This window comes from Hylobates moloch, unplaced genomic scaffold (assembly GCF_009828535.3).
Source record: "Hylobates moloch isolate HMO894 unplaced genomic scaffold, HMol_V3 SCAFFOLD_12, whole genome shotgun sequence".
In the NCBI taxonomy this organism is placed as follows: Eukaryota; Metazoa; Chordata; class Mammalia; order Primates; family Hylobatidae; genus Hylobates; species Hylobates moloch.
The window spans coordinates 80,329,003-80,341,249 of record NW_026652287.1 but is presented as its reverse complement, the minus strand read 5'-3'; the positions used below and the strand labels follow the sequence as shown (position 1 = coordinate 80,341,249).

The 12,247-nt window shown below is 35.6% G+C and overlaps 1 protein-coding gene across 2 annotated transcripts in view; it reads right to left on the bottom strand.

The window, feature by feature from the left end:
- OTOGL (otogelin like) overlaps window positions 1–12,247 on the bottom strand; it is a 269,944-nt gene that overhangs the window by 23,417 nt on the left and 234,280 nt on the right. For both annotated transcript variants that reach the window (XM_032171665.1, XM_032761833.1), the window contains 5 exons: window positions 5,013–5,154; window positions 3,910–4,095; window positions 1,487–1,699; window positions 915–1,019; window positions 516–623 (listed from right to left, as the gene is read on the bottom strand). In XM_032171665.1, the coding sequence (XP_032027556.1) occupies window positions 516–623; window positions 915–1,019; window positions 1,487–1,699; window positions 3,910–4,095; window positions 5,013–5,154 (754 nt within the window). The remainder of the gene's footprint in view (window positions 1–515; window positions 624–914; window positions 1,020–1,486; window positions 1,700–3,909; window positions 4,096–5,012; window positions 5,155–12,247) is intronic.

The following is a 12,247-nucleotide window of genomic DNA, read 5'->3' as shown; positions in this document are numbered from 1 at the left end:
TGATTCATTTGAAAAAAAAATAGAGAATTCCTTATATTTCAATGTTCAGTTCACCAGGCAGAATATTTAGCTCCGGTCATTTTCCAGTCACCCTTTGTTTCTGCCATTCTTTTTTGAGATCATGATACCTCAAACATGATATATAGGACATGAAGTTTTAAAGATGTCCTATAAAGTCTTAGCAGAGCCCATTATTCAAGCTGGTTCTTCAAGGAAAGCCAGTGCTAAATTTTTCTTTGAAAAAATTAGGTATTGGCCTTATTCAAAAAGCTTGATTTAAATATCTTGGTCATATTTGGACTGATGTATATAGTTTTTGTTGATGGGGGAAGGTATTTATTATGATTGTCTAGTCATTTAAAATGTCATACTTTCTTTACAACAGTTCTCATTCAGTTGAATTCTTATAACATCAGAATATTGCTTACCATCAGTCTCATAAAATTCACATCAAATAAGAGATTTTTTCCTAGATCGTTTCTCTTCTTCCAAGAAATTATCTCCAGAATACTCACCACAAAAAGGGGAAAAACAACAAGGTTCTTCCTGTTGAACTTCAATCATGAATTGGTCTTCTCTGCATTCTGGTGTTGAAATACTGGAGCATTTCAATGGGTCACATTCTGCAGAAACACAATTACATTAGAAAATTTGTATAGCATAATAAAAAAAATGACATAGTGTTTACCTCTCTTTGAATTTAGTAACAAATAACTTATTTTAAAGTTCTTAATCATATATATATATACACACATATATATGAAAGATGTATACCAGGTTTAAAAAATTAGCAAGACAAGTCCACAATCTTTTATAATAAATCATTGTCTTAGAGACACAAAGAGTGAGAATCTAATTCACTATTCTGAATGAACAATGAACCTCACTCTTAATTTTCTATATTGATTACTTACCACATTTGTACTGTGGACAGCAAGAAAGAGGACTGTGGCCAACAATCAATTTTTGACTATTTGTACATGTTGGGATGGTAGTTTCACACAAAGTCATGTCACATCCTATAAATAAGAAAAACTGTTAAAATATTAGTGAACACAACTAAAATCTGCCAACTCAAAGCAGGGAAATGACTGCCAACTCAAGGCAGGAAACTCAAAGAGGGGAAATGACTCTCATTATGCATGTTTTTACACTGCAGTTAACCCATTCAGCTAACAAAGTGGGCCATATATGAAAATGCAGCAGCTTTGACATTTTTCTATTATTGTCTTTCACCCTTGATTCATACATCAAAGATTTCCAGATCTTTCCTCTTCTCATGTTTTGTTGAGTGTTATTAACTGTGAATAGCCAGAGTTTTTCACGTGTATTCAACAAAATTGTAATGAAACAAAACTTGCTTTGAGAAAATGACATTTATGGCACTTTTTTTTTAATACAAAGCATTATATATGCTTTGCTTTTTCACAAAGAATGTCAACATATTCTGTGGAATCAATTGACTATAAGGCTTCTGCATACATACCACAAACTTTCTTTGAACAGCAGGTCCATTTATCAATGATGCCCATGACAACTTCAGCTTCTCGTTCACAAACTGGCATGGGCTCTTCATCACAGTCAGGTTCTATAGGAATAATGCTTCCATTCTCCAAACATTTGTATAGAGCGCATTCATCAATGCCCCCATTCCAAATCTCCCCAGCAGTGCGGGGTTGGTCTTCACTATCAGTGCATGCTTAAAAAGATCAACAGTATTATAACACTCAAAACCTGGGCACTAAAATAAACCATGTTTTGGTTTCAGACTGTGACATGGCACAGTGACATAGATGATGTGTCACAAGTCCATTGCTTTTCTCAGATTTCTCCTTCATCACCACTAACTTACATTTTTCTTTAATGAAGGTTTATACTTAGTCCACAGAAAATATTTTTTTCCTAGTCAGATGCAGTGGCTCGTGCCTATAATCCCTGCACTTTGGGAGGCTGAGGAGAGAGGACTGCTTCAGGCCAGGAGTTTGAGACCAGCCTGGGCAACAGAGTAAGACCTTGTCTCTACCAAAAAGAAAAATAATTAGCGAAGTGTAGTGGCATGCCTGTAGTCCCAGCTACTCAGGAAGCTAAGGTGGGAGGATCACTGGAGGCCCACAGTTTGAGGTCTCGGTGAGCCATGACCACTGTACTCAAGCCTGTGCAACAGAGTAGATCCTGTCTCAAAAAAAAAAAAAGAAAGAAAGAAAAGAAAAAGTAAAAGAAAGAAAAAGTTTCTTTCCTTTTACAACCATCTGTAAATCTGTATGTTTTCTTCTAAAAATGAAATGATCTACTATTTTTGACACACTTTAAGTCCTGTTAATATAATTTATTTAGCCTAATCAAATTCAATAATATAAATTTAAATTAGTTTGAAAATAGTAACTGTTAAAAATGAGTGGGATTAGAAAACAAGGTAGTCCCTACCTCATATAACATTTATATCATATGAAAATTCAAAATATTTCTGCTTTAAAATCTAAAAGTAAAAAGTAGGCAATCAGGCAAAATATTACGTAGTGACTATTATTTTTAAGTAAAAGTTTTATTTTATGATAAATATGACCATCTAGTAGATCTTTTAAGGAATAATAATGATAAATGTACTTATCGACCATATCCCCAGCCTCCAATGAACTCTTATCCTATTTACTATCAAACCAAATCTCTTAGATCTCTAAAGAACAAATATAAGCACACGTGTATATTCTCAAAGTCTTCCACAGATACTTTCTATACTGGCAAACACTAGCTTGTTTCTGAAACTATATATGCATTTCACTTCTCCTTGCCTTTTTTCTTTAATTATTAGTCAATTCATTTTCTTTTGACCATAATGAAGAGGCCTATGACTGACAATTCCCCTGCTGCAATCATCTCAATTTTGCACTTTTTCATCTGCCACTACCATGGAGACAATGCATCAAAATAACATTGTTTGAAAATATAATTAGAAATACTAGACATGTTCCTCCAGTATCTTAGTCCATTTTGTGTTGCTCTAAGAGAATACCTGAAAATGGATAGTTTATAAAGAAAAGAGGTTCATTTAGTCACACTTCTGCTGGCTGGGAAGTTCAAGGGGCATGGCACCAGCATCTACTTAGCTTCTAGTGAGGGTTTTTCTCCTGCCTTGTACTGCGGCAGAAGGTCAAAGGAGAAGTGGACAGATGTGAAGAGGAATAAAATATGAGAAGGAAACTCCCTTTATAACAACCTGTGCTTTAGGGAAAGATTCCATTTCTGCTAGAACTAATCTAGTCTCACAAGAGCAATAACTCACTCACAACCTTGAGAAGGCATTAATCTATTGATAAGGGCAGTGGCCCCATGATCTAGACACCTCCCACTAGGCCACACCTCCCAGCACTGCCACACGGGGGATCAAACCTCAACATGAGTTTTGGTGGGGACAAACCACATCCAAATCATAGTACCCAGATAATAGCACCACCTGCCATTTCCTACATGCTTACTTTCTCAAGGCACCATGTTAAACGCAAAATGCTTTTTACTAAATTATGTAGCCCCACACTAACCTTATAAGTAAAATTATTTTCCTCACTTTCCAGATGGATAACCTGAGACTCATAGGAGTTAAAGTGAACCACTAATACATGAATTAACTTGAATTTGGGTTCAGTCCATAATCCACACTCTTAATTCTTGATTTCCCATGCTTTTTCTCAGTTACTATGGGCAGATATAGAGATTAAAACACATTACCACTGAAGCTTTTGGAACAATTAACTTCTCTTGAAATCATATTAAAATCAAACTACAGACAAACTCATTTCCTTTCCAACACTTAGGCTGTCTTTGATAAACCTTTGTTAGCACATCTCTGCAATATCTAAAAACCGTTTTTGTTTGCCAGATCCCTGAGAAGTCATTTTGTACTTTGTATCTTACCACACTCTTTCTCTGGAATGCACTGGGTTGAATGTGGCCTGTGAAGAATAGTTCCATCTTTGCACACACAGTCTTCTCTTAAGTTCAAACAGGAAGAGTGTCCATAGAACCATTGGTTCAGGCATGTTCTTGCTTCACAAGGTCGCACACAGGGTTGATATTCCTTCCCCTCTGGGCAACTCAGGGCTTTGAAGAATAGGAGACAAAATTTGCTAATGATAAAAGTAACCTATTTAAATTCTAGTAAAAGAAAGAAATGTCAGATTTCTTTTAGAAAATATATTTTGCAAATTTTAGTCTCTTCAAAGTCCATTTTTCATTTACTCTGTAACCATAAATCAGAAACAAAGGCATCAATGTGTTTGTTTTTTGCATTTTTTGGAATTTTTAAACATTTTCTAAGGGTCTGCTGGGATTAGCTGTTATGGTAGGAAACGCTTATCAGATGTATAACAAATAAATATCACCAACAGGCAGCCCAAGTCTGGTTGGCATAAATATACAATCAACTATTATGAAATTATTGCTCTGTGCAGTAAGAGATAACAGTCTACTCAGAACTATAACTGAAATACACTTTTAGTATATAACTCAACCAAATGATAAAAAAGAAAAATGCTGTATATTTAGGTTTGATCCTTCACTGTCAAAAGAAATTACTGTTGCTGAGCAGTTTATAAATGATGTTTTAGAAAATCCTTGTGGATTGTCAATGATTGTAAAAAGTCATACTATTAAAAATTAAATGCTCAGATGGTGGGGTTATAAATTGGTACAATCTCAGTGGAGAACAATTTGACAGTGTCCAGTGAAATTGGAGATGACACACATTCTCGATGAATCAGCAATGCCCCTCTTGAATAGTGATTACCTCTCAGGGAAAAGAGAGAGGGAAGGGCTGGAGAAGGCACACGGGGAGCTTCATGTGTGAATGTTTTATTTCTGATATCAAGTGATGTAACTTGTGTTTGTCATAGCTTCTTCTGTGCATTTTATGCTTACTAAATTAGTTCATGATAAAAAAGAAAAAGAAGGAAAGAAGTGATTGCAAAAGTGAAATTTATTTATGATTGAAAAATATTATTCAGTTAACAGTTACTTACAGCAGTAATCAGGTGTTCTCCACTGAATACAGATATCAAACTTATTGCACAGAGCCACATATGCAGAAAGTGCATCACATTCATAGTTCCAAAAATAGGTATAATTGATCCACATCTTTTCACAAAAGTCTTCCGGTGAAACCTAGAGAAACATTTTGCCTTGAAATAAGTTACATTGTTTTATTTCTCTGAAAGCCCTAAACTGGACTAAGATTATTTGGAGAATCAAAGAGTAGCAAGTTAATATTCATTATACTTCATCATAGACTTTACATTTTCAAAAATTCTTAATATTAAACATCACTCTAAACACATTTAAATAAGACAAGTACCATCTGCACTAATCTACACAAATCTTTCTTATAAAGATGGAAAAGAAAACAGAGTATGTGGAGCCAAGCAAAAATTTATTTCTAATATCCACTGTGGGCTACAACTGCCTTTTCTATATACTGAATAAGAGTTTGAAAAATTATAGATTAAACTGGAAGCTCACAAAGCATTCTCTAATGGTATACAGCATTGCTTATTAAATAAAGTTACAAATGCTTCTCAAAACTTTTATTAATATTCAATATTAGTTACATAATTTATTAAAATTTGGCACACCTCAATTTAATTACTCATTTTTTCCTATAGAATATGCTCCATTTTGATCTAGAGATACCTGAAATATAAATAATGTAGCATGTGACAATATTTATTCCATTTTTCTCTTCATTATTCAACAGGCATATACTAAGTATTTAAATTCAGACGCCAAATTCTGATACAGGCCAAAGTATCTGATAAAAATAGTATTTTTCCATAGTCCATCTATTTTTCTTCAGGGTCTGTATCTATAAAAAACAATGGCTTGGGAGGCTTAGACGGGCAGATCATGAGGTCAAGAGATTGACACCATCCTGGCCAACATGGTGAAACTCCATCTCTACTAAAAATACAAACATTAGCCAGGTGTGGTGGCACGCGCCTGTAATCCCAGCTACTCCAGAGGCTGAGGCAGGAGAATCGCTTGAACCCGGGAGGCAGAGGTTGCAGTGAGCCGAGATCACACCACTGTGCTCCAGCCTGGCGAAAGAGTGAGACTGCATCTCAAACACAAACAAACAAAACAACAACAACGACAACAACAACAACAAAAAACACAATGGCAAGAAAACAGACATATAGGCCAATGGGACACAGAACAGAGACCCAGAAATAAATCCACACATTTACAGCCAGCCAACTGATTTCTGACAAAGATGCCATGAGTACACAATGGGGAAAGAAAAGTATCTCCAATAGATAGTGCTGGGAAAACTGAATATCCACTAGCAGTCAAATGACATTAGATCATTAATTCACATCATATACAAAAAATCAACTCAAAAGAGACTATAAGACTTAACTGTAGGACCTGAAACTACAAAACCACTAGACAAAAACAGAGGAAAAGCTCTAGGACACTGGTCTGAGCAATAATTTTCTGCATATGAACCCCAAAGTACAGAAAACAAAAGAAAAAATAGACACATGGGATTGCATCAAAATAAAAGTTTCTGCACAGCAAAGGAAACAATCAACATAGTAAAGAGACGACCTATAGAATGGGAGAAAATATTTGCAAACTATACATCTAATAATGGGCTAATATCCAAAATACATCAGGAATTCAAACAACTCAATAACAAGAAAACAAATAACCCAATTTAAAAATGGTCCAAGGAACTGAATAGATACTTCTCAAAAAAAGATGTGCAAATGTCCAACAAGTACATGAAAAATGTTTATTATCATTAATCATCAGAAAAGTACAAATTAAAACCACGATGTGATATTTCCTCACACTTGTTAGAATGGGTATTATCAAAAAGACAAAAAACAACAATCATTGGCGAGGATGTAGGGAAAAGATAACCCTTGCACACTGTTGGTGGGCATGTAAATTAGTACAGCCATTGTGAAAACAATATGGAGGTTTCTCAAAAAATTAAAGGTAGTAAAATTATATAATTGAGCTACCCTAGTACTAGGTACATTTCCAAAGGAAATGAAATCAGTATGTCACAGAGATGCCTGCACATCCATGTTTACTGCAGCATTACTCACAATAGTCAAAATATAGAATCAACCTACAGGTCTGCCAATGGATGAATGAAGAAAGAAAATTTGGTAAATATACACAATGGAATATTATTTATCCTTTAAAAAGAATGAAATTGTGTAATTTGTGATAACATGAATGAACCCAGAGAACATGATGTTAAGTGAAATAAGCCAGGCACAGGAAGACAAATACCACATGATCTCACTCACATGTGAAAACTAAAAAAGTTGATCTTATAGAATCGAGCAAGGAATTATGGTTACCAGGGACTGAAGTGATTGGGAAGATGTTGTTAAAGGGTACAGAATTTCAGTTAGATGGGCAGAAGTCCAAGAGATCTATTGTATAACATGTTGACTATAATAATATATTATATTATTGAAAAATGCTGAGAATGGATGTAAAGTGTTATCATCATACAAGTGATAATCACATGAGGTAATGCATTTGTTGATTAGCTAGATTTCATCATTCCACAATGTATATACACTTCAAAACATCACGTTGTACACAGTAAACACAGACAATTTTATCTGTCGATATAAAAATAAAATTAAATATTTTTAAAGATGCAGAAAAAAGCCCTAAGATTTGACTTTCTTTTCAATGTCCTTTGTGAAATCCTCTCAGTTTCCAACCACCTTACTTTGCACAGAATACCTGCTTTAGTCATTAATAGCCTTCTTTTAATCAAATGCAATGAAACTGATATTCTAAACCCTCCCTGATCTCTCAGAAGCCTATATTGCCATTAGCACGTCCACTTGCTTAAAATGTTCTCTCCTTGAACTTCAAAGGTACCGCACTCCATTGCCTTTCTATCTACTTGGTAATTGTTTCTTCTACCTGCCTCTCATTCTGTTTTACTAGATCCCATCCTCAATGGTCATGTTCTGTCACTGAAAATGCTCTCCCCAAGCTCATCCATTCCCATGGTTTCTATCACCATCTGGGGCATTTAAACCTTCTTTGTCTTGGTTTCTTCATATGTGAAATAGAGTTAATAGTAACAACTACTACTACTTAAGATTGCTGTGAAAATTAAATGAGCTAATATATGGAAAATGTACAGAAAAAACCTGACACATCATAAATTATCATTATTTTAAAAATCCATATACTAATAACTCTTCCAACCTGATCTCTGGCCTCAACTTATCTCCTCTGAGCTCCCGAATTACACTCCAGAGTTTCTGCTCTGTTTTTACTCTGATGATGCACATGACTTAATCTGTCCAAAAAAAAAAAAAAAAAAAGTATCCCTTCTCTACTTAGCCCATAAAAGCTGATTCTTCTTTATCCTCTGCTTACTTATTAACTGATGAACACTTTTATCATTCATTGGGTACCTAACTACTTATCAGGCACTGTACTATGCATAAGAATAAAGATAAATAAAACAGACCTGTTCTCCGCTTGTGGATCTCCACAACTACAAAAACAAAGCCTTTCAGTAAGATGAAGAGAAGCCACCATGCTAAAAAGGATTGAAAGAAAAAAGTATTCCAGCTGGGGAAACAGCAAGAAGAAGAGCCTTTTGGCAGAAAAACTCCTGGAATATTAAGAGAGCTGAGAGGAGGCAACAATGGTTGGAGCTTAGCAAACAAGAAGAGCGTAGCACAAGACGTGGCTGGAGAAGTAGGTGGGCCGGATTATAGAGGACACTGACAGCCCTGGTAAGAACTTTGGAATGTACTCTAAGTGAAATACAGTGAAGGATTTTAGGTAGAGAAATCACACATTCTGTTTATAATTTTAAGATATTATTCTGCCTGCTTTGTAGAGATTTGCAAACAAGGATGAAGCTCAGTGGTAGAAGACTACAGTAACCAAAACAGCATGGTACTGGTACAAAAACAGACATATAGACCAATGGAACAGAACAGAGGACTCAGGAATAACACCACACATCTACAACCATCTGATCTTTCACAAACCTGACAAAAACAAGCAATGGGGAAATGATTCCCTATTTAATAAACGGTGCTGGGAAAACTGGCTAGCCATATGCAGAAAACTGAAACTGGATCCCCTCCTTAAACCTTATATAAAAATTAACTCAAGATAGATTAAAGACTTAAATCTAAGACCTAAAACCATAAAAACCCTAGAGGAAAACCTAGGCAATATCATTCAGGACAGTCATGGGCAAAGACTTCATGACTAAAACACCAAAAACAACGGCAACAAAAGCCAAAGTTGACAAATGAGATCTAATTAAACTAAACAGCTTCTGCACAGCAAAAGAAACTATCATCAGAGTGAATAGGCAATTTATAGAATGGGAGAAAAATTTTGCAATCTATCCATCTGACAAAGGGCTAATATCCAGACTCTACAAAGAATTTCAACAAATTTACAAGAAAAAAAAACCCCATCAAAAAGTGGGTGAAGGATAGGAACAGACATTTCTCAAAAAAAGACATTTATGCGGCCAACAAACATATGAAAAAAAAGTTCAGCATCACTGGTCATTAGAGAAATGCAAACCAAAACCACAATGAGATACTATCTCACACCAGTTAGAATGGCAATCATTAAAAAGTCAGGAAACAACAGATGCTGGAGAGGACGTGGAGAAAGAGGAACATGTTTACACTGTTGGTGGGAGTGTAAATTAGTTCAACCATTATGGAAGACAGTGTGGCAATTTCTCAAGGATCTAGAACCAGAAATACCATTTGACCCAGCAATCCCATTACTGGGTATCTACCCAAAGGATTATAAATCATTCTACGTATGTTTATTGCAGCACTGTTCATAATAGCAAAGACTTAGAACCAATCCAAATGCCCATCAATAATAGACTGGATAAAGAAAATGTGGCACATATACACCATGGAATACAATGCAGCCATAAAAAAGGATGAGTTCATGTCTTTGCAGAGACACGGATGAAGCTGGAAACCATCATTCTCAGCAAACTAACACAGGAACAGAAAACCAAACCCTGTATGTTCTCACTCATAAGTGGGAGTTAATAAGAACACATGGACACAGGGAGGGGAACATCACACACTCCGTCGGGGGGTGGGGGACTAGGGGAGGGAGAGCATTAGAAGAAATACCCAATGTAGATGATGGGTTGATGGGTTGTTGGGTGCAGCAAACCACCGTGGCACGTGTATATTTATAACAAACCTGCATGTTCTGCACATGTATCCCCGAATATAAAGTATAATTTTTTAAAAAAAGATGTAAGTCAGGAGAAGCATCTATTAAACTGTCTGATGTTCTGTTAAAAAAAAATTCAAATTATATAGCTTTGTCATTGGACCAGGCAAGAGATGATGGTTGTCTGGATTCAAATAGTGGTGGGAAGAAATGCATGGATATTGAATATATTTTGGAAGTGGACTCAACATGACTTGGTGATAGCTTGGATGGAACCGAATGAGTATCAACAGGCCATCAAGAATTTCTTTATCTCGATATGTTACCCTGTTTAAGCTAGAAAGTTGAGGTCATCTACAAATGCTCACCCTCCCTTAATACTAACATCTAATTGGTCCTTAAATCCTGCCCATTCCACATCCCAAATATCTCCCAAATGCCATCTTTCTTTTCTGAACGTGACGCTATTCTCACTTGCTTCCCACTGACCAGCAGAGTCCATCATCATTTTCCCAAAGTAGATTTGCTTTAAAATAATTCAACAGGGGCGGAGTGTGGGCAGAAGGAGTGAAGAAGATAGGCAGAAAAAAAGAGGCAATTTTTAAATGATTTTTTAATCTGGATGACAGACACCGAAAAGTTCTTATACTGTTCCCACCACTTTTGTGAATATGTAAACATTACCACAATAAAAGGTTAAAACAAGCAAATAAATAAAAACTACTCAGAGGCCTTTTAATTAGCTACCTTACTATACCTGCCTAGCCGATCTTCTTCAGACCTTCATACAGATCTATTGAGCAAATTGTCATGACCCTCCCTTTTTTTTTTAGTTCTTAACTTTCTTTTTTTTCTTGCAACAGGACTTTAATCAAAGTAACTTTTAGAAGCAGAAGGTAGAGAAAGGGAAACTCTATCTCAAGGTTGATTAGAGTTCAGCCCAAAGAAGTCACTATAAACTCAAAATGTCTTCGAAGTATTTTTTTGAGGTCATGCAAGTTTTACATTCTGGTGCTTAATATTCTGTGTCTTTTAAATAAAAATAATGTCTTACAACTTGAGGCTTTGAGAGAAAAAGAAATACACCCTGCCTAGCTCATGGATTAATGGGCACTCTGATATTGCATTCAATCCCTTAATATCCACGTAAGAAATCTGCAGTGAATTGAGGAGATTCGATGCCAAATATCGAGTTCAGCATGATGGTAATACTGTGTCTTCTCTACCTCCATTTTGCAATATCCAAGAACTATGTGGGTAAAAAGAAAATGCATTTTCCACTATTGTATGGACTGTGCCAGAGTTATTACTGAATCATCATGACCAGAATGCAGCTAAAGATGTTGACTGAAGACACAGGCTACTGTGTATAGAATCCTCATAAGCTTTGTAAGGGTCTCTTTTAGTTTCTCAAGGAAACACATCTAGAGGCTTTGAGTACTTGAGAGTCTGAAAGTACTAGTAGGTCCTACAGTCAATTATTTTTATCTTGTTCTCAAACTTTTTTATAGTATTTTTAATTGGTCACTCTTGAAAAAAAAATCTGCAAAATAAGCCAATTTTGTGAGTTCTTCTTTACCATTACTGTTAAAATAATCCATTTACATTATTTAGGTTTTACTTTTTATCTTTTCTTTCCATGATGAAAAATTATATTTTCAACTCTGACTATAAAAACATTATAGCCATGGTCAGGTGTGATGGCTCACACCTGTAATCCCAACACTTTGGGAGGCCAAAGCGGGTGGATCACTTGAGGTCAAGGAGTTTGAGACCAGCCTGGCCAACGTGGTGAAACTCCATCTCTATTAAAAATACAAAAAATTAGCCAGGCATGGTAACACATGCCTGTAATCCCAGCTACTCAGGAGGCTGAGGCAGGAGAGTTGCTTGAATCTGAGAGTTGGAGGCTGCAGTGAGCCAAGATCACGCCACTGCACTGGATGACATCAGTGCCTGGATGACAGAGTGAGACTCTTCAAAAATATATATATATATAAAATTAATTATATTATATTATATATTATAT